At 39.0% G+C, this 22564-nt stretch overlaps 1 protein-coding gene across 3 annotated transcripts in view; it reads left to right on the forward strand.

The window, feature by feature from the left end:
* TOMM70 (translocase of outer mitochondrial membrane 70) overlaps window positions 1-20263 on the forward strand; it is a 23663-nt gene extending 3400 nt beyond the window's left edge. The window contains exons 2-13 of one of the 3 annotated variants that reach the window (XM_044442734.1): window positions 6277-6450; window positions 6841-6967; window positions 7262-7371; window positions 8035-8183; window positions 8705-8912; window positions 13172-13306; window positions 13655-13762; window positions 13930-14046; window positions 14244-14341; window positions 17109-17231; window positions 18490-18670; window positions 19954-20263. In XM_044442734.1, coding sequence (XP_044298669.1) covers window positions 6277-6450; window positions 6841-6967; window positions 7262-7371; window positions 8035-8183; window positions 8705-8912; window positions 13172-13306; window positions 13655-13762; window positions 13930-14046; window positions 14244-14341; window positions 17109-17231; window positions 18490-18643 — 1503 coding nt within the window. In that variant the 3' untranslated portion in view covers window positions 18644-18670; window positions 19954-20263. Of the gene's footprint in view, window positions 1-6276; window positions 6451-6840; window positions 6968-7261; window positions 7372-8034; window positions 8184-8704; window positions 8913-13171; window positions 13307-13654; window positions 13763-13929; window positions 14047-14243; window positions 14342-17108; window positions 17232-17603; window positions 17632-18489; window positions 18910-19953 lie in introns of those variants that run through there. The other 2 variants (XM_044442736.1, XM_044442733.1) reach the window with 2 other exon arrangements.
* The last annotated feature ends 2301 nt before the right edge of the window (window positions 20264-22564 follow it).

The following is a 22564-nucleotide window of genomic DNA, read 5'->3' on the forward strand; positions in this document are numbered from 1 at the left end:
ACGATATAAAAGAAGTTATAAAAGAAAAGAAAAGAAGTCACCCTGGCTAGATAAATAAGTAAATATTGTTAACAATTAAAATGACGTTTAAATAAAAAGGTCTTCACCTGGCACTGAAAAACAAATAACGATGGCGCCAGGCGGACCTCTCTGGGGAGCACATTCCATAGATTGGGCGCCACCGCAGAGAAAGCCCTCCTCCGAGTACCTACCCTCCTAATTTCTTTCATGGAGGGTTCCCGGAGAAGGGCCTCTCCCGCAGATCTCAAGGGGCGGTCGGGCATGTATGGATGTAAGCGCTCCTTCAGGTAACCAGGACCCAAGTTGGAAACCTGCTGTGCCAGCATAACTATTAAAGCTATGATTGAAGTTGTTTATGCTACTTCTAATCAATTGTGTTATTGACTGTTTCCCTATGTGAACAGTATTCTTGGGGTTGAACATTGCAGTTCATATAGGATAAATAATAAATCGTTATTTTATTTCAAAAGAGGTACACTCTTGAAGTGAATATATCTTATGAATACCTTATATTTTCTTTCATTAAAAGATAATGTATTTTTATTGCTCAGGCAAAATCTCAGCAACATTCATATTTAGAAATAGAAAACCTCTGTGCCTTTCAAAGCTCCAATTTATTTACCATTCTAATAATGTTGGTTCCTTGAAATTTTAAATGTTTTTCTAGACAAGGTTTTCCAACGCTCAAGCACTGAATATTATTTAGAAATAGAGTGTTACATTTTTGAGAGGCATTTAGTGGTATGCTGTTGTAGGCAATTGTTGGCTGCATCATTATTAACGTTACAGCTTTGTCTTTCATAAAATAATTTGATACATGATTGTATAAATAGCAGAATAAATGTTTCTCCAAACTGTAGACAAAGTGATTATTTAGGATTAGGTATTAGAAAACTGAGTGCTTGGGAAGCACAGCATATGCTTCTCTCCTGTGATTTAGAAGGAAGGAAATGGTTGAGAAAGAATATTTCACTGGAATTTTGGTTATAAGATCATTCGGTAATTAGACTATAGACTAATCTGGACGTTATCCAAAGAACAATCTGAAAATGTGTGAAGCCAAACTATGTTTGTTACTGTAATCTCTTGGCTTCTCTGAGACTATAGCCATTGAATAGCAGTGGATTTCTTATTATGTTTGAGAAGACACTGTCCCTAAAAACAAAGGCCTTGTTTGCAAGTGTTATGACATGGAAGAATAATAGAGACTGATACATTCCTTTAGCATTTATCTTTGATCAGTCATGTTATAGTTTGATAATTATCTTTACAAATGCATTGCACTGTATTTTCTTATTTGTGGAGTTTGTAAAAATGATCTTGGAGTCTCCAACATGATGCTTGTAGGTACCAGTAGACCCACAGATCTCTCTTTGTGGTCTCTAGGCTTCCTGTCCCTCCTGATTTTAAAAATGTATTTTAGATGTTATTTTCTTAAAATAAAAATATCTTCTTTCTTAAAGAAAATAACTGGGATGCTGGCATGCTGTGGAGCAAGTGTCTGCTTTGGTCTGCAAAGGAGCATTTCTATTTCCAGAAATGCCTCTGAAACATACATCTGAATCTTAATGGAACATATTTGCATGTGTAAATTGGCAGAAAAATTCACAATTCTTCCATGTATACTATCTTGTAACTATATACAATTGAAATTCATATTGTCTGGTTCTAGAAGAGTTTGTGACCTTCCAATATTAGATTGGATTGGGATTGTTAGGAGTTCCAAGTAAGAGACTCCTTTGACCTTGGAGCTGAAACTCTGAAGGCTGAGCCTCTGCTCACCCCCACCCTTGTGCAGCTATCCTGGAAAGAACTGCACTGACTGTCCTTCTCTTGAGGTGGCATTTGGGCCTCAGAAGAGGAAAGAAAAGGTAAGCCAAGATGACAGAGAGTGAAGGAAGGGTGGGGCTGCTAATTTATCCCAATTCCTGTTGGCCTTGCAGCCTCTCCCTTCCCTCTCTTTGGATCTTTATTTAGATCAATGTAACCATCTAGATAAAATACCTAGCTCAAGGCTCAGTGGTGGAGATTGTTGCCACACATTGTAGCAGGCTTAGGATTTGCACAAGTTTGGAAGCTTAAGTGTATCAAGGCTGTGCTACATACAGTTGTGCCATTAATTAACAAGATACTTGAACTACAGGTTTCTTACAAGTAATAAGAAATTACTCTAATAAGAAATTATTAGAGCTGAACTTTAAGTCATCAAAATTCACCAAAACTCACACCATTTATACTGAAGTAGGAGGCTCATGGGCATCCAAAAATTTGTAGAAGCACCAAAAATCTTTAGAAAAAAAATAACAGTTTAGTGAAGACTGATGTTCAGTGACTATGGAGCACTGAGTGTCTGGGTAGGGGACAGAAAACTGAGAACAGAGGAAGAAAATGGAATTGACAACCTTGGAAAAGGGCTGAATCTTTAATAGCATTTCACATTGCAGCATTTTGTTGTGGGTTTTAGTTGGTCTGTTTAAATTACCAGTACTGCTAGAATCGGCAGTGGTCTGACAGGATATAATACAGTAACATTGGCTGAATTTATGCAGGTCATGGACTGATGCACATCTGGATGAGAACCCTGCATATCTTCCTTGAGTTTCTTCATAGCATGTCTTCATGTAATTAAAACTGCTCAGCTGGTTCTGTGCAACCAAGAAGTGCTTGTTTTAATCAGAGATCCATGTGCAACCTAAAAGTTCTTTTTGAAATAAAGAGGACTTTCAACAGCTTTTTAGAATATGGCTAGGTATCCGATATAAAAATTAATACAACTCCAATTTGGACAAGTCTAAATCCTTGGATACATTTAAAATAGCCATATACTTAATAATAAATTCACAAAAATTTCCCTTAACAAAATCCCTTCTAAATTTAATTATGTTTCAGAATGATGTGTAAAACACAAGAAATGTGTATAGATTCAGCCCTGTTTTTTTCTTAGCTTCTGTCAGTATAGTGTTGAATCAAAAACCTTCATATAAGTTTAAACTTTACAACTTGACTCAACAATCTTAACCATCTGTGCTTTAGGAGTTAGTGAAATATAGGTTGTATATGACCTACAACTATACAGTAGTTATCATGTGCACAGAGATTGTTAAAATAGTTATTCTTACTGTTTATTAAAGTGCATCTTACTGCATCTTGTATAGCTTCATAAATACTCTGCAAGAGAGGGTGTTTTAAGTGGTGAGAAGCATCTCCAATGACAGCACTTAAAAATTGGATCCTGTGCATATTTAGTCAGAAAAAAATTGTTGGGTCTGTAACTGCATAATAAAGATTAATAGAAACAAAAGTCCTGTAGCTCCTAGCATTTTCCAGATTTTTTCCCTGTCTAATCATGCATAGAGTTGCACCCTTACAATTTCTCATTTAAAATTTGCTAGCACAAATTAATAAGCCTACACATATTGGCATGGTTTAGCAGTCAGGCCTGAATCAGCTCTCACTGCCAATGTTATACCCTCAAGCATATCCAGGATGTTTCTGGGATTGGCAGGGGTTTATTCAGCATGGCCTGAAAAAAACAAAAAGCAGAATTCTATCTGTTGTTCTTGGTTTGTTGTTGCTGTTTTATTTTTTCCAAACTATTGTGAGAGTAACAAGACTCCCTCATACCGAGGCCCTCCAGAACAAACACTTTTGTCATCTTTCAAAAAAAAAGGGGGGGGGATAAATTTAAATAGAAAATTTGAGCATTTTTTAGAGACAGGGAAGATAAACTCTGCATGTATTTCCTTCCCCTCCCTCCCAAAAAAGAAGGGGGAAGTATGAAGTTGGTGAAGGATATTGAGAACTGGTAGGGCACTTGCAAAGATCTAGAAAACAATAAATAAAAACAAAGAGATTGTGCTTCCCCCAGAAAGGTTTAGGAGCCAGTGAAGATCATTCCAAAGTGCCATTTGGATATTGGCAGACTTGGCAGTGTGGCTAAGATTTCCAAGACCAGCAAGCAGTGCTTCCATATCAATTCTTAGTGTCATCTGCCCCTTGCTTTAAAAAAAGCAGAAAGGAAACTGTAGAGTGTCTCAAACATACTTGCAACACTTTAATCCTGTGCAAATGTGCAGGACAGAATGACCAGTGCTAGTAAATTTGTGCAATTTTTTATCCTGTTTTACTGTTCCACCATGGGATTTATGCAATTTTTCATCAGTTTTACTGCTCTGTCATGAGATTTGCACAAATTTCTCCTTTGTTTTACTGCTTTGCCTTGAAATTTGCACGGATCTGCAGTACCATGAGATTTGTGCAGTTTTCCTACCCCATTTTACTCCTATGATATTGGTATATGTTCAGTAATCCCATTCACTTCTCTGTAAACTTTATGTATTGTTGTTAGTAGCGAAGTTGTGTCCGACCCATTTCGACCCCATGGACAACATTCCTCCAGGCCTTCCTGTCCTCCACCATCCCCTGGAGTCCACTTAAGCTCACGCCGACTGCTTCAGTGACTCCATCTAGCCACCTTATTCTCTGCCGTCCCCTTCTTCTTTTGCCGTCAATTGTTCCCAGCATTAGGCTCTTCTCCAGGGAGTCTGTCCTTCTCATTAGGTGGCCAAAGTATTTGAGTTTCATCTTCAGTATCTGGCCTTCTAAAGAGCAGTCAGGGTTGATTTCCTCTAGGACTGACCGGTTTGATTGCCTTGCAGTCCAAGGGACTCACAGGAGTCTTCTCCAGCACCACAGTTCAAAGGCCTCAATTCTTTGACACTCAGCCTTCCTTATGGTCCACCTTTCACAGCCAAACATTGCAACTGGGAAAACCATAGCCTTGACTATATGCACTTTTGTTGGCAGGGTGATGTCTCTGCTTTTTAGTATGCTGTCTAGATTTGCCATAGCTTTCCTTTCCAGGAGCAAGTGTCTTTTAATTTCTTGGCTGCAGTCCCTGTCTGCAGTGATCTTGGAGCCCAGGAAAATAAAATCTGTCACTACCTCCATTTCTTCCCCATCTATTTGCCAGGAAGTAATAGGACCGAAAGTGACAACTAGTAATTAGAAACAGTAAGAGTGACAAGCAGGAATGCAGGGTGGGACCAAAAATGACTGGTGGCTGTAGGAGAAGACACTATTAGGGTAGATGTGCTTGCTTCAGTGTTTATTTCATTTCAGAAAAAGTAGTACTGGTATGATGTAGTAGTAATACCTAGCAAGGGAAGTACCAAAGTGGAAGAGTGGGATATGAGTGTGTTCAGCTAAATTTCAGAGAGGACTTGTAAGAGCACAAGTTGGTGAAAAATAGAAATAAAAAGTATGCTGGTAGATGTGTTTCTGCATGTATAAGGGCTTGGAGACTTGATTTCTTTTTTGCCATCTGAAGAGGGAGGGGATAACTTACTTTAATATGAGAGAATGTTGCTGCAGGATCACTAAATGGAGGATGAACTTAGCAGGGGCATTGATGAGAGGGATATCGGGTCTTGTACAGAATTTTCCAAAAAAACGGAGGGGGGGAAGAGAACAATGCTTGCAAATGCTAACACATTTATAAGGACTTTGAAAATGAATTCAATTTGGTGCTGATGCAGTGGGGAGGGGAGCTTCTTTTGGTGCCTAGTAATCTGTAGGGACCAATTGCAGAAGGGGTGCTGACATAGGGACCAAGGAAATGAGGAGTTCTGCTGCAGAGGGACCTGGAATTCATGCAAGAACCAGTGGAAGGAAAGAGGAGGGAACTAAATCACAACAAACCAACGTGTTTGTCTGATTGGTTAGCAAGCAAATAATCATCACATGTTGGCTTACTGGCAATGTGACTTAATGTGTAATATGCAGATGTGTCCATTCTTTGGAGGGTGGGATAAAGACAAAAGCAGTTGAAGAAATGCTTACTCTTTTATTTTTGTTTTCTATGTTTCTATGTTTTTGAGAGCTCATCCTGGCTACCATGATGGGGTGGTGAATTGCATCGTTGTCGCCTTCAAATATTTTTTACCAGACACCTGATGCATAAATCTTGAAATTGCCTGCTTGAATTTTGAATTTGCCTGCTTGAACTTTTAGGAAATGTCAGGGAGTAGGTTTGTTGGAGTTGTTTTGCTGGTATGTGCAGTCCTTGTACCTTGCCTAGTTAAATAGGAAGAGGTGCCCAGTGATTAAGTATTGGAATTTGCATATATAGTGACTTGGTTGTGGAGAAGCTAAACTTCATGAAATGGCTTTAGAGATCTTACAGCTTTACTGAGACTGGTTTTTATATTTGCACTCTGGATAATGGATATGACTGGTAAATCTTTCTTTTTCTAGAGCCCTCTTGACAGAGCCCAAGCAGCAAAGAACAAAGGCAACAAATACTTTAAAGCTGGGAAATATGAGCAAGCCATTCAGTGCTATACTGAAGCCATTGGTTTATGTCCCTCTGAGAAAAATGCTGACCTCTCTACCTTTTACCAGAACAGAGCTGCAGCATACGAACAACTGGTATGAATCTTAAATATCAACATAGTATATTCTTTTGCAATTTAGACTTTTCCTGTTTTCTTCATTATATGTTCTTCATTATATGTTTCTGTTTGTTCCATCCTCCTCGGCTCTCCTGTACAGACCATATAATGCATGGGTCTTCAAACTAAGGCCTGGGGGCTGGATCCAGCCCGCCATGCCCATTTGGACCCGCCGCACCCATGTGCGCGCCCACTGCTGTCCACCTGTATGTGTAGGAGGACTCTGCACGTTACACTGCCTGCTTATCAGCTGATTTGGAATTGTCATAGTGTTAAAAGTTGTAGAAACCTGTGGTCATACTTTAAAAAAGTTTATATTTAATAATAACTGAATATTTTTAATGATCAGGTATTTTTACCTCTACAGCAAAAATGGAAAGAGGTGGCTCAAGACTGTACAAAGGCAGTTGAACTTAATCCCAGATATGTGAAAGCTCTCTTTAGGCGTGCAAAGGCACATGAAAAACTAGACAACAAGAAAGAATGTTTAGAAGGTTGGTATGCTGTACTGTAAATGAGTTTAAAGATGCATTGTGTTCTTTGTGTTAAATGTATTTAATTTGAATGGGTTGTTTTGCTTTTTCTCCATTTTTGAGATCAATGTGTTATTTTCAAGGGGATTTCAATATATGTTCAGCCAAAAAAAGGTTTATTTTCAAAAACTTTAGCTACAAAAAAGTTAGATGTAGGCTAACTGTTTAGTGCAATCTAATGTATTTGGTAGGTACTCCCTATGTAATATTCCAAGGATTTATATGAATTAGTAATAGCCTTGTCCTGTTCTCCAGATGTGACTGCAGTCTGCATTTTAGAAGGCTTTCAAAATCAGCAAAGTATGGTATTAGCTGATAAAGTTCTTAAGCTCCTTGGAAAAGAAAAGGCCAAAGAGAAATACAAGGTATGAATTTAGTATCTATTGTGATTAGTAAAACTTAGCCATTCTTGCTGATGCTTATGAGAATAAAGACAAACTAATGAATTTGCAAGTTCCAGTGTTTCTGTTGTGACAGAAATTTTAATTCAATAATGTTTGTGAATAAGTATTTAGGGAAGTAGATTCTCTCTGTATTTTTTTTTTCAGTTAGACATGCTTTATGAAAAACTGGTAGAAATAATTTTGTTTGTTGGTATATTGGCACAGAAATTCAGGACTGCATTTTTAAAACACGTACATAGTTGCATAGTCTTGTTAGTTTTTATTTCAAGTGTGAAGTGCTTGAAAGTTACGACCTTAATGAAATTAAGAAATGCTGGTAACATCCATAATTAGCACATCTCCCTTGAATGAATATTCTCAAAGAAGCCCCTTTAACTCATAAATGTGGGGAGACCTAAAGAAAGTTTGCTGTAGAAGATTGAAAGAAATGAGCAGGCCAATACCAGGAGTAAAAGTCTTCAAGTATTCTGGTCCTACACTGTGTGGAGTTCTATACATTAAAATGAGCGCTTCAGTTGCTCTTAGAAACAAATTGGAACTAGAAATCATTTTTTTCAGAGTGGTGTTTATTAGTTTGATTGCATTGACTGACTATGCAAATCTATGCTGTTTATCTTATTTCAGAACCGGGAACCCTTGATGCCTTCTCCCCAGTTTATCAAATCTTACTTCAGCTCTTTCACAGATGACATTATCTCCCAACCTCTTCTGAGGGGGGAGAAATCTGATGAAGATAAGGATAAAGAAGGAGAGGCCTCTGTAGTAAAAGAAAAGTAAGTTATAGTTATTTCTTACAGCCCTTCAATAAAGGGAACCTCATGGGAACATTCACTTATTGGATCTGAGCACTTCTGTGTCCTATGTTACACAAATTCTCTTTTCCCTTAATTTTGTGAGTTGTCTTTATGTGTGCACTTAGCCACTCAGATCCATCAATCCTAGTCAGGAGACATGAATACTCTGAGTTGGGAATTACTAAAACCATTGATTCTAAGGCTTACATCACTGAAAAATGTTGAGAATTCCTCAAGGGCTTCTAAACCATTTTCTTCAGAAAAACTGTGTAAAAATTTTTACATCATCTTTTCCTGGGTTTGCTTTAATATTTGCTCTCTGTTGTAATACTTCATCCAAGTGCTGGATTCGTGAAGGATATGATATTTTGGACAAATACAGCCTGTGCATCAACTTACATACAAATATGCTACCAGGAATGCTTTGTGCACGGCTATCGTTAGAACTAGAGATTTATTTTCTCCTGCTTGTTAATAAATACAGTGCATATTGGTTTCAGCTGTGGCTATTTGAAGGCAAAGAAATACATGGAAGAAGAAAACTATGACAAAATAATTAGCGAGTGTACAAAAGAAATAGAAGCTAAAGGAAAGTATATGGCAGAAGCCTTGCTGTTACGAGCTACATTTTACTTGCTTATTGGTAATGCAAACGCTGCCAAACCAGATCTGAATCAGGTCATTGGTATGGAAGATACAAGTGTAAAGGTAGGTGAGTGATGTGTGGGGTCTTACTGAAACACTTTGTAGGGTTGATGCACTGACATAAGTTATAATATGAATTGAATTGTGGGTTGTTAGTGAATTGTGGGTTGTGGGTGCATAACTTTTTCTTTGAAGCTGGGCATACTTCAAAATGAAATGCTGGGCTGTATAAATCTATCATTTTTATTTTCTAAAAATACTTTTAGTAGTAGAAATGAGTTATTTAAAAAAACTTAAAACAGCTAGGAAGGTTAAGGAATGTAGTGGATAGTAAGAGAATATGCCCATAGGTGCTACATTCTGGACCCCAGATTTAGTCTGATAGGCTCTATTGTTTGGATCCAGACTTTCTGTTCTGTAAATAGAATGGTTTGAGATAGATTCAGAGGAGGCTACTAGAAGAGGTGAACCAGAGGTGATTTTTTTCAATTACTCCAGCTTCTCCCATTGTGTTCCGGGGGGTGGAGGTGGAGGAGCAGCACTTAGCTGGAGTAGAAAAAAGCAAAAATTGACTCCCTGCTTCCAAATGTGACCTGTAAATAGAACATTGCTCATTGGAAGTCAGAGTAATTCCTATTAATGTTGGGCAAAGATGGAAGGATGGGACAAAAGGTGATGATGGGAAGATAAATATCTTGTTTTCCATTTTTCTTCTACATGTGCCTGTTGTGCACACAGGAAGAAGCACAAACTTAAGTTATCTCGTGTTTATCTAAAAATAACACTAGAAATGCTTGTAAAGAAAACATACAGTATGTCTAAGATACTTTCTTTGCTTAAGACTTGCAATAGCATTTCTAGATCCTGACATGAAAGTGTCATCTTTGGCCGCATTTTCTGGTAGTCTGCCCATAACATGTTTATCATCCACTGATGAGTCCCCAAGTCACCATTTTATAATTATTACCTTAGGTTATATGACACAAACTTTTAAGAAGGTGATGTTCTTCCAAACAGAGAGAAATTTCAGTGTCCTGACTGGATGATTTACAGTCCTGTCCTAGTGAGGTTTGTGCTCGAGAGCAACATCTCCCTCTGTAAGGGTGCAGACCCGATTGTGTGGGTCCGCCCCCGGAGCCGGATGGATCCGGAAGGATTCCTGAAGGCTCTGGGGGAGTTTCCGGCTGACAAGACGGGTGCTCCTGTCGAGGCTCTGGTTGAACTGTGGAATGGGGAGATGACCAGGGCTGTAGACACGATCGCTCCTAAGCGTCCTCTCCCACCGGGCAGAGCCCGCTCTTCCCCTTGGTACACTCCAGAATTGAGGGCAATGAAGCAGGTTGGGAGACGGCTAGAGCGTAGGTGGAGGAAATCACGTGATGAATCTGACCGAACACACTTAAGAGCCCACTATCGGGCCTATGCTGTGGCGGTGAGGGCGGCGAAAAAGAGACACTTCTCCGCTTCCATTGCCTCCTCACAATGCCGTCCGGCGGAGCTCTTTCGAGTGGTGCAAGGCCTGGTTCACCCAGGGTCAAAGGAAGAGCTGATTCCACCCTCAAAGGCCCGCTGTGACGACTTTGCCGAGCATTTTAGGGAGAAAATCGCTCAGATTCGTCACGAGCTGGATTCCACTATTGATTCAGAGGTTTTAAGGGAGACACCAATGCTGCCGTCTGGTCCAGAATTATTGGATGAATTTCAGTTATTGCGGCCCGATGATGTGGACAAGGTGCTTGGACGAGTACGTCCTACCACTTGCCTTCTGGACCCTTGCCCGTCTTGGTTAATAAAGGATTCCAAGCACGGGATTGGAACCTGGATCTTGGAAGTGGTTAACGCTTCTCTGAGGGAGGGTCGGGTGCCTGCCCCTTTAAAGGAGGCGGTAGTCCGACCGGTCCTGAAGAAGGCGTCACTGGATCCAGGGATGGCCGCTAACTATAGACCAGTGGCCAACATCCCGTTTCTGGGCAAGGTGTTAGAGCGAGTGGTGGCGGGACAACTCCAAGCACTCTTGGATGAAACTGATTATCTGGACCCATTTCAGTCCGGCTTCAGACCCGGGTACGGTACTGAATCTGCCTTGGTCGCCCTGTACGATGACCTGTGCAGGGAGAAGGACAGGGGGAGTGCGTCCCTGTTGGTTCTCCTGGACCTCTCAGCGGCTTTCGATACCATCGACCATGGTATCCTTCTGGATAGGCTGGCGGGATTGGGGGTCGGAGGCACCGCTTTGCGGTGGTTCTGCTCCTATCTCAACGACCGATTCCAGAAGGTGGTGTTGGGGGACTATGGCTCTGCGCCATGGCAGCTTTGCCATGGGGTACCGCAGGGTTCCATTTTGTCCCCTTTACTGTTCAATATCTACATGAAACGGCTGGGAGAGGTCATCAGGAGGTGTGGGCTGCGGACCCATCAGTATGCTGATGATACCCAGCTCTACCTCTCGTTTTCCACCAATCCAGGTGAGGCAGTGGCTGTACTGAACCGGTGCCTGGCCGAGGTAATGGGCTGGATGAGGGCCAATAAACTGAAGCTCAATCCAGACAAGACGGAGGTCCTGTTGGTTGGCGGTTCGGGCTTCGGAGAAGGTGACCTGAACCTTGTCCTGAATGGGGTTGCACTCCCTCCTAGGGACAAGGTCCGCAGCTTGGGAGTGCTCCTCGACCCGGAGCTTTCACTTGAAGCTCAGGTGACAACAGCGGCAAGGAGCGCTTTCCTCCAGCTTCGGCTGATTCATCAGTTGCGCCCCTACCTGGAGTACGACTGCCTTGCAACAGTGACTCATGCGCTGGTGACTTCCCGTCTTGACTTCTGTAACGCGCTCTACGTGGGGCTACCCTTGAAGACGGTCCGGATACTTCAATTGGTTCAGAATAGAGCTGCCAGGCTGCTGACGGGGACTGGACGTTATGTTCACATGACGCCAGTTCTCCGTCAGCTTCACTGGCTCCCCATTGAAGGCCGGGCCCAATTCAAGGTGTTGGTAATGACCTATAAAGCCCTAAACGGCTTGGGTCCTGGTTACCTGAAGGAGCGCTTACATCCATATTTGCCCAGTCGCCCCCTGAGATCGGCGGGAGAGGCCCTTCTCCGGGAGCCCTCCGTGAGAGAAATTAGGAGGGTGGCTACTCGGAGAAGGGCTTTCTCAGCGGTGGCGCCTAAGTTATGGAATGCGCTCCCCAGAGAGGTCCGCCTGGCGCCGTCGTTATTTGTTTTTCGGCGCCAGGCTAAGACCTTTTTATTTAAGCAACATTTTAAATGCTAAATACAATTGAATTTTATCTGGCCAGGGCGGCTTATTTTATAATGTGAGTTTTAATTAAGATTATTTTATATGGATTTTAACTTGTTTTATCTATGTTGTAAGCCGCCCCGAGGCTTCGGCGAATGGGGCGGCATAAAAATGTTTTAATAAATAAATAAATAGATAGATAGATAGATAGATAGATAGATAGATAGATAGATAGATAGAGGAGGGCTTTCCTGAGCTAAGAAATCACCCAAGAAGCATCCCCAGTATAATATTACCTGCCCTTTTTCGAGGGAATACAGGATAATTTCTGTGTAATACCTTACTTCCCAGTGCAGTCCTCCAGTTTTTAAAAAAATCTACCTTCCTGTAGCGTTACTACTTTATTTTTTAAATTTGCATTTTTTTAAAAAATGAATTTTTGACATGCATGAGCTTCAGGATCAAATACATTTTTGCCAAGCTTCTGAGAACTAAAACTTGAGAACTCCCTGAAAAGTTTGCTTTGATGGCTGCCAACTTCAGTGGCTTTCAAACAGATTTTCTATACAATAAAATCCCACATTCAAATCAGACTCATACCTTAAAATAAGGTATGAAAACCTTTTTATTTTCCCAGCATTTTGATGTTTACTTGGTTTTATTCTGGGTTTTATTGAGGTTGGGTGCAGTGCTTTGTTTTATTTTGCATTTTTTTTTCTAGTAAGCTGTCCTGAGGCGCTTGTAGTGGACGACCTAGAAAAGCTTTAAATAAATAAATGAAATAATGGGTAAATAAAAAAAGTTTTAGCCTGGTGCCAAAAGGAATCAAGTGTTGGCACCAGGTGAACCTCTGGGAAGCGTATTCCATAACCGGGGTGCCACTGCAGAGCAGGTCCTTCTTTGGGTAGCCACCCTCCTAATCTCCTTCAAGGAGGGCTCCCGAAGTAGGACCTCTGCCCCAGATCTTAAGGGGTGGGTAGGCACATAGGGAAAGAGAAGCTCCTTTAGATATCCAGGTCCTAAACCGTTTAGGGCTTTATAGGGTAACACTAGCATATATTGACATAATTTTGATTATTTCTTACAGCTTCGTGCTAATGCCCTCATCAAGCGAGGAAGTATGTATATGCAACAGCAGCAACCTATGTTCTCTACTCAAGATTTTAATATGGCTGCTGATATTGATCCTCAAAATGCAGATGTTTATCATCATAGAGGACAGGTAGGCATTATCCCATCTTCTTAAATGTTTTTCTTCCCAAAATTGGGTATTTTGTACTTACTTTATATAACTAACATAAACATCAATCACTGACCACTTAACTGTGTGTGTTGCATTATGTATTACTTTAAAATGTGTCGGCATTTTGGCAGTTAGCAACAGAGCAGAAGTAAAAGATTAAAAAGGAAAGGTTAAAGATTTAAATAAGAGGCTAGAAATAGCTGTGAGAAAATAATTCATGCAAACACCTGTTGTATAATAAGATTTATTTATCTGGCAACTATATTGTGGCAGTGAATTTATGAAGTAACGTATGGAGCTGTACATAAATGTTTTTGTTGCCATTAGCTAAAAATTCTGCTTGACCAAGTTGAAGAAGCTGTAGAAGACTTTGATGAATGTATCCGTTTGCGACCAGATTCTGCCTTGGCACAAGCACAGAAATGCTTTGCATTGGTGAGTATATGGAATTTTACTAAGGCTTTTTACATTAAATAAAGTACCAAAATACTTTGTCAAAATACACTTTCAATTTCAGCAAGTTTAAGAATTACACTTGAATGTATTGGCTGCTAATAGACATCATGACTATATTTTTGACATAACTTTTTTTTTAAATGCAGTATCGTCAAGCTTACACTGGAAGTAATGCTTTACAAATACAAGCAGCAATGAAAGGCTTTGAAGATGTTATTAAAAAATTCCCAAGATGTGCTGAAGGCTATGCATTATATGCCCAGGTATATATATGTGCCCTTGATCACCTCTGAAAATATATTATCATTAATTAATGTTGTTCTAATAATGAGTATTACAACTTAATGTGGTAACAGTTTGTGCCTATTAATGAAAGAGACTGCATCAGAATGTGAGCTAGTCCTGATATATATTCTTTCATACTTATATAATTTATTTCATTTAATGTTTACCCATGCAGGCACTAACTGATCAACAACAATTTGGCAAAGCCGATGAAATGTATGATAAATGCATTGATCTTGAGCCAGATAATGCTACTACCTATGTTCACAAAGGGTAAGGACTATAGTTATTGTTGGCTTTTATGTGTCTGTGTTGGGGGGACTTTTTCTCAGTTTCAGCTGAGAAGAAATCTTTTTCTAAAAAGAGTAAATTGATGTGGAAATCTACTACTATATTTTCCATGGAACATTTTCTATTTCTTGAAATGCTTTATTACAACAAAGTAATTAGTAACAACCAGTGAGTAGAATAAAAATTTGGGTAACTGGAATAGGTGAATTGCCAGTATCCTCTGAAATCAAAGTTGTTATGCTTTTCAGATGACTATCTTAGGTAAATATACGTGCACATCAGAAGATTTTTCAGTAGTAAAATTAGTATAAAATTAAAAATAATGCCTTCATTCCCTTGCCCAACCATCTAATGTACGGTTGTCACATTCTTAAAATGTTTAGAATAATACATCATTCTAACACAATTTCCAAGTAATGGCAGATTTGAATATGCCAATTAAACCATACTATGTGGATTTCATTGATCAGGTTCACATGTAATGGCCAATTAATCTAAAGTTAGTAGTTCAGTATTGTTGCTGTTACATGTGTATGGGATCAGACTCCCCCCCCCCCCCAGCCAAATCTTTAAGTTCATCTACTTCTGGCTATTCAAATGAGTTCTCAGATACTTTCCAGCACAATATACTTTTGATTTAAAGTACTGAAAATGCTCATAATTTTCCAGACAATTCAAATTTATGATGAAATACAACATGCAGCTATCTTGCATTTGTACTGATTTTGTATAGTTGGAGCTGTAAAACACCAACAGAATAAAAATAGCTACTGCCCCCCCAAAGGAGGAACTTCCAATCAGTCTTATTATCTTTTACAAATGGATCCAACTCATGGGCAGTTGCTAATTGCTTCCTGGTGGATTAAAAGGTGTTATTGAATTGCTGGTATTTTAATTCCAGTAGTAAAAGTATCTCTTTATGTGTTAGCAAGTAGTTTTTTTAATTAGAGTAACCAAGAATAAAAAATTGTATCCTTTAGACATAAAAATACAACATAAAAGTTACTCATTGTGGGTGTAGTCTCACTGACATCATTTGAACAGTACTAGTCTAAATAAATGGAAATTAACTTCTAAGAATGCTCGATAAAAGACTGATCCATTCTTTCATTTTTCCCCCTTCCTTAAAAATATTTTATAAATACAGAAAATATCACAAGAGCATCACATACAAAATAACATAATTCAAGTGGTGGAAAAATAACCTATAACCAAGTGCCTATTTAATTTTCCTGATTTTCCATGGCTTTTATAACCTATGTTCCACATCATAAAGTTTCACTAATAAAGGGAAAATGCTATTTTCATTAATATGCAAATTGCATTGCCTTTTCATATATGAAATAAGTGGCATCAAGGGTTAAGACATTTGTTTGATCTATTTTACCATAAATGAATGTTTACTTTAGCAGGTGTTATTGACCTCTTCCTAAAAAGAATAAGCATTAGTTACTTTTCATTTAGCAGCTATAACTATTTGTGTTGATTTAAAAAGCCTTCCTACCAACTTCACATGCTTATTTCCTTACTATACCTTTAATATAGCCATGCAAGATACAAGTAAGCTACATTGGTGCAGAGTATCCAATCATTCCCTTTAATTGGGCTATATATTCCACATATTTTCATATCCTTTTCATATAAACAGTAGAAATGTAAATTGGGCAGTGTATGGCTACAACAAGCAGTAATTTCTGTGACAGAACATCACTTCTTCCCAGCTTTAGTGATGAAGGTTTCATTCAGCAATTTCTGTACACTTCTGGCTTTTGTTTTATACCTGAGAGCTGTTGGGTATAGTTGCATGTCGTAAGATAGCAGCCTTGTTCACGTGTAACAACAGTCCCTTATGGCTTCATTACCTGTGGGGGTAAATGCCTGGTGCCCATAAGCACCATTTTTGCATGTCACCTGCAGTTTGTGCAAACACAGGTGACGGGTTGTTTGAGGGTTAAACAGTCCTTAAACCTAAAGTAAGCTGTGGCTTATTTGAGGGTTGCCTGATATTCATACAATCCCGCTCCTTAGATTTGCACAATATAGAAAGCCTGATGCCCATGAATGCCATACCAAAACACCTCACAGTTCCTATTGGTTAATTAAGCCACTGTGGGCTATCACATTGTTCGAACAAGGGCACTGTGAACCAGCTTTTTAAACATACTGTGTGAACTGGGCTCTAATATAACACAGTTCATGCTATTTCTGTGTTGTACTGTGTTGAAATAGAAGCATTGCTTATAAATACAATATTTTAAAAGTTATTTTAAAAAGCAGAGTTACAGCACAGGTCTCTCTGCATGTTTAGACAATAAAAGGCCTGCAAACCCAGCATTCTCTAGGCAGACATGTATCTGTCGAAACATGCAGAATGTTACCCCTTAAATGCTTCAGCTATTGCCTTCATCAGTAATCCCACTGGATTTCAGTCCTATTCTTTTTGGTCTCAAAATCTTACTTGAAATTCAGGATGTGCTAGTGATAAAATGTGGAAGCTGAAATGTTAAAAAAAAGCCTCTCCTTTTTGTCAGCACTTAATTGCAAAAATAGGTAAATTAATACATCTGACTTGATCTAGAATGCAGCCCATTTTTTCAAACTGAAATCTATTCTCCCTTCTCTTTCTGCCATGTGTGTGCATACATGTTTGCTTTCTATCAGAATATTAACATGTTTTAAGTGATACTTTCATGTTCTTATAGACTGTAGGCTACACATTCACTGTTGGTGTGCAATTGATTTATTTCAGTTTACTTCAGCTTCAGTGGAAGCAGGATTTAGATAAAGGCTTGGAACTTATAAGCAAAGCCATTGAAATAGATAACAAATGTGATTTTGCTTATGAAACTATGGGGACAATTGAAGTGCAGAGGTAAGTACTGTACATTTTTAATTTGGGAAACTTGATTTCTAAATTACTATTGGAAATACAAAATATTATACAAGCTTATCTCTAGTTGGTTACTTGGGTGGTGCAATGCATGGGAAATAGAAGCACTGTTAGCTGCATCCTATTTAAGGAGAACCACATTTCTTTTACTCTAACCCTTATACTTCTTTCAAATTATTATGTTGTTCCAGGGATGTGTATACATTAGACAAATTAATTTGTTCAGTATGGTATCATGTGTATAATGTTCCAAGTTTATAAGTCAGCTCTTCTGCCTGACTGGCACTGTCAGCCTTGGGAGGATATTGAGAAACTTAAAGGAAGAGGAGCTAGTCTGAATCTTTTCTGTTGCAGATCTTTCTGCTGAGTGGTCCCCGCTCACTGTGGGAACCGAAGAGGTGAAAACCACAATAAGAAGGCCTGCAAATGCAGGCTTCAGTGTATCATTGCCATCATCTTCCACTAATTGGTTATTGGCCCTTCCCCACTTTGCTGTTTGTGTTTCAAATACAGTGTTAACTGAAAAGCACTTAGTGTGTGTTACATGCAAAAAATCTAGGCTAGCATCCAATAGCTCAGAAATAGGTAACATGGATACCAATAGGCAGGAGTGCACACCTAGACATTTTTTGTGGTGCCTGCCGAAGTTCCCTGTCCATCCCATCTTTAACACATTTTCTTCCCAGCAGCAAGATTTGCTTCAAAGTAAAATGAAGGCCTTTAGCCACTATGCTATTTCAATTTCCTAAGAATGCTTCTGTGTCAATAGTTTTTGCCATCTGTGGAATTAGTTTTTATTTATTTTTATAGGAATCACATTTCATGAACGTTTCTTTGAAGAATTCGTATTTATCCATATCTCTTACCATTTTGCATATTTTTCTGATTAGCAAAAAATGAAGGCTCCTCAGTTAAAATACACAGTTCATCTGTGTACCTAAACTGTTCAACAATACTAGCCAACATGGTCCCCAAGTAAAAATGTAGGCCCTTAAAAGGTAACATCAGCAGTATGAATTGGAAGTATAATGTATGTTTTTCTTCTAATAGAAATATTTCTTTACATCCACATGTAATAGTTCTGTGGAATAGAAATCTTTGGTTCAGGTTTCAGAATGTGGCACTAAATGAAGCACTATCACTAGGTATTTTCAGTTTCTAAAGTGTAAGAATGGCTTTCTCTTTGTTGTATTAGGGTTTGCTTCATTTGTGTTAATGTGACCATTTTTCTTTGTTTCAGAGGCAATCTGGATAAAGCCATTGAAATGTTCAACAAAGCTATTAATTTAGCCAAATCTGAGATGGAAATGGCTCACCTCTACTCACTTTGTGATGCTGCCTATGCCCAGACAGAAGTTGCAAAGAAATATGGATTGAAACCACCCACATTGTAAAGAAAGGAGAGAATGACCCTTTAAAAAGTAAACCTGCCCATTTTGATCTAGTCCTAAAGATGCTGTTGCAGTGTGTTGAATGGTGGAAGTTCTTTTCTATTCGTGGTGATGTAATTATCTGTTAAATGTTTAGGTGTTGTGAGAGTGAGTGTTTAAGAAAGTACACAATTTGTTCTCCCTCCAGCAGATAATTGCTGTAGGGAGATTAAAACAGTTGCAAGGGGATTGATTATTTTGACCATGCAAATAAAATCCTTTTTGACTCATTTTTTGAGGGTAGTTAATGACTGGCTCTATGTAAGGGATGTTTTACTGCTTGTAATTGTTGATTTTAAAAATACTGTATAATTTTATATGCAGTGAGTTCCTTTGGGTTGATTTTAGTTTTGCAAAGAAAAAAAACAACACAAAATGGTTTAATGGTAGGGATTTTTAAGGCAGTTGTGGAAAATTTATCTTTACAATACATTTACCCTGAACAAACTTTTCATCCCTCTCTCTCTTCTGCTTCATATACAACAGTGGCAGCTACAAAATAAATGAAGCTCTCAATATGCTGTTCTAGTGCATGATTTGGGAACTATTTCAAAGACCCTTATAATTCACTCATTCTCTTGGGTATGGCCTGTTTCCCAAGATGCATCCTTTCCCTAACATTTGTCTTCATTTGAACATCCCTGGAGAGAGCGCAATTGTCATTTGTTACAATTGAATCGAATTGTTAAACAGAATTGTTACTACATAGGCATTGCTTGTATTTGTTGTGGGTTCTTCAGTTTAGACTGACCCTGTTTGTAAAATCACCATTTATAAGCTAATGTGATTGTGCACACTTGGGTCTGTCTTAGAAATGCTGTTTAATTAACTTGAGCCCTTTACAGAAATGTACTTCTGCTGTTAAAAGAAATGTTTTATTGGTGCTGCACACAAAATATCCATGTGTGGCATTTACCTTTTGTAGCTCTGTTTAGGGCATCTTGCTATGCATTAGTGAATGTAGGAAACTGATTTACTGTTAAGCAGATGCCTCACTATTTTTAGAGGTTTCTGAAGGCAACCTATAGTCATTGTGGTACTCTTTAAGTTTAGAGGAAATTTGCTGTATGGTTCAAGTGGTTAAAGCTTTCACTTAAGATGGATCAGTTTTCTGTCCCCTGACCCAGATATATTTGAAACTATTTTACTGAACATAGCCATCTCTTTCTTAGTATATGAAGAAAGTTGGAGAGATTCAGAAAAAGTATTATTCTTTATTTCAGTTTTAAAAATCAGCTTTTTAGAAAATGTAACAGAAGCTTTTTTTTTTTTAGTTCTCCAACTTTTGAAGTGCTGGAAGTATTTCCCTCGATTCTTGTCATCTTCCACATCCAGCTGTGACTGCACTGTGTTTTCAAATGGGTTTTTTTTAAGTAAGCACAGCATTATGTACATTGACACGTCTCTCTCCTGAAAACAATTAAGAATTAAGCATGTGCTGTCTAATACTGGCATTCCGAATCATCACAGACTGTTGCCTGTTCTTCAGATATTTGAAACTGCACTGAAAGAATTCATATGTTTGGGTATTATTTTGTAAATGACTTACATCTGTAAAGTCACCAAATAAATACTTCAGTCAAATATATCTCTTACACATATATGGTCTAGGATTTTGGTTGGAAATGAAAACCAACATAAAGAATGGCAATCATGTTACATGTGAATGTACTTGAAGATACTGTTTCTGTGAATGCAATGAGTGAAACTTAAAAATGTTTTCCATTGTTAGATTGAGCAGAATAACTATTCTTGAGTTTTAAGAGCAATGGCTCAGATCCGGGCATAGCCATATTTAGAGTGGACCAACTTGTTGCTTATGGCAAATTTAATCCTATTGATTTTGTATTTATGATTTGAACCCATTGTTAAAAATAAAAAGCTGAATAACCCTGGGAAAGCAAAACCTAACATCCTAATAGCTGGTAGGAACTGAGCATTCTACTTGAGGTTGTATTATTAAGCTGCAGATATCTATCTGTTCTTGTTCCCATTAGTAGCATGTTTTGATGTCCAATAATTGCCTTAAATAAGAGAAAAAATTTTTTCTGGAAGTACTTTCTACTATCAATAGAGTAAGATTTGAAAGAGAATTAGTGCTGCTTAACGCATGCAATTTAGAAAGCAGTAATTAACCTGCTACTTGTGGGTTGTGGTTACTTTGAAGGCATTTTATATAATCTTGGCCCTGTGACAGCCCTACTATATTGTAATTCTTAGACAAAAAGGAGAAGCTGTCAAGCATTTGTGAGATACAGAGCAATCCTTCCCTTTTGATTTAAATTGTTGGGGGTTAATATATCAGAGGTGATAAAATGGGCTCAAAAATAAACTAGCTTTTGAAAAGCAAGTTCACATCATTTAAAGTTGAAGCAGAGAGAACTCTTACAAAGGATGAGCTAAGTTGGAGTTAATATGTGCATATATTTTGATGCTTTGAACATACTTTTAAACAATATCTTGGGATGTTTTTGGTGGTATTGACTGGGCGTGTTAATAGAATATTGCTGCACGTGCAAATAGTCAATGAAGTGCCTGTCTTCTGTTGATCCAGCATAGTGCTAACTGGTAGAATGAATCCCTCCAAACCCACACTATTTCCACTTTGTGTTTTCTTAAAATTTCAGAGGTTTGAAACACAGACCCCTCCCGTTAGCCCAAATGAACAAAAACAATGGGTTTCTTATTAATACACCCCTCCCTTTGAGTTCAGGCTTTGAAGGTGAAATCCATTCAGAAAGTTATCTGTCTCCTCACTTCTCCTGCATATTTGCTAGTTGGTTGTTTTCAGCCTGAAATGCTTACCATATTTTTCGCTCTATAAGACGCACCTAGTTTTTAGAGGAGGGATCCATGGAAAGCTTCCTGATAATCACAGGCACATTCCCCATCAGTTCCCTATGGGCTTCATTAAAAGACGGGTTGCCATTTGAAAACACACACCGACCTGTGATTAACAGCTCTCACCTGTGCCGGAGGAGGGGGCAGAGCAGGGTGGCCAAGTGCGTGCTGGCCAGGTGTGGTGCAGCCGTGCTGGCGGTGGTCTTCTGGGCGGTGCGGCGGCAGGTCTTCCCGGGCAGTGGGGGTGAGCAGTCTGTCTCTCCGTGCGGCCGGCGGGTTAAAGCCCGTGGCTGCTCCTCCGCACCGCTCCCCCTGAGCGGCACAGCTCTCACCTGTGGTGCCATGTGGTGCAGGCGTCCTGGGCGTCGGGCACACACACATTTGCTCTATAAGACGCACAGACATTTCCCCTTTTGAGGGGGAAAAAGTGTGTCTTATAGAGCGAAAAATAAGGTAAGGGGGATAGCTTGGCCTCTTCAGTCTCCTCCCCTCCCTGTTCACTGGGATGACAACCCCTTTAATTCTTCGCCAAGTCTGTTTTTCCAGCCTCAGAGAGGCAGTCAGTGCAGTTGTCTGCAGTAGCTGTGATGGGAGGAGGGAGTGCTTCAGAACAAATCTCATGGCTAGAGCTGTTTTTGACTTTGAATCTGGATATCTGAAGTACCTTATGATGCTGCACCCCCCCCCCCCATGATGTCGAGGCACTACAGGATTGGCTCCCAAAAAACTATAGCATACCTTTAAAAATAGGAAGAGGAATATAAACTCTCATCTTAGTCAAGTTAGAGGACGTGTATATGCATGGTCTTAAATCTTAAATTTCCTTTTTATGAATTTACTATTTTCCCACAATGGCATGCAAAAATTATAGATCATTCTGGTCCAAGTAAACAAGCTTAAAGAGGCAACAAAATGTTATTCCCTCAATTCAGATTAATGACTAATATGCAGCATCAGCTAAAGAAATAGTAAAGAAATTTGTTAATAAATTGCATGCTAAGCCGCCACAAGTTCTATTAAAACAGTAAAGCCAAAAAAAAAAAA

Source organism: Varanus komodoensis, unplaced genomic scaffold, assembly GCF_004798865.1.
Source record: "Varanus komodoensis strain SLA01 unplaced genomic scaffold, ASM479886v1 scaffold4, whole genome shotgun sequence".
In the NCBI taxonomy this organism is placed as follows: domain Eukaryota; kingdom Metazoa; phylum Chordata; class Lepidosauria; order Squamata; family Varanidae; genus Varanus; species Varanus komodoensis.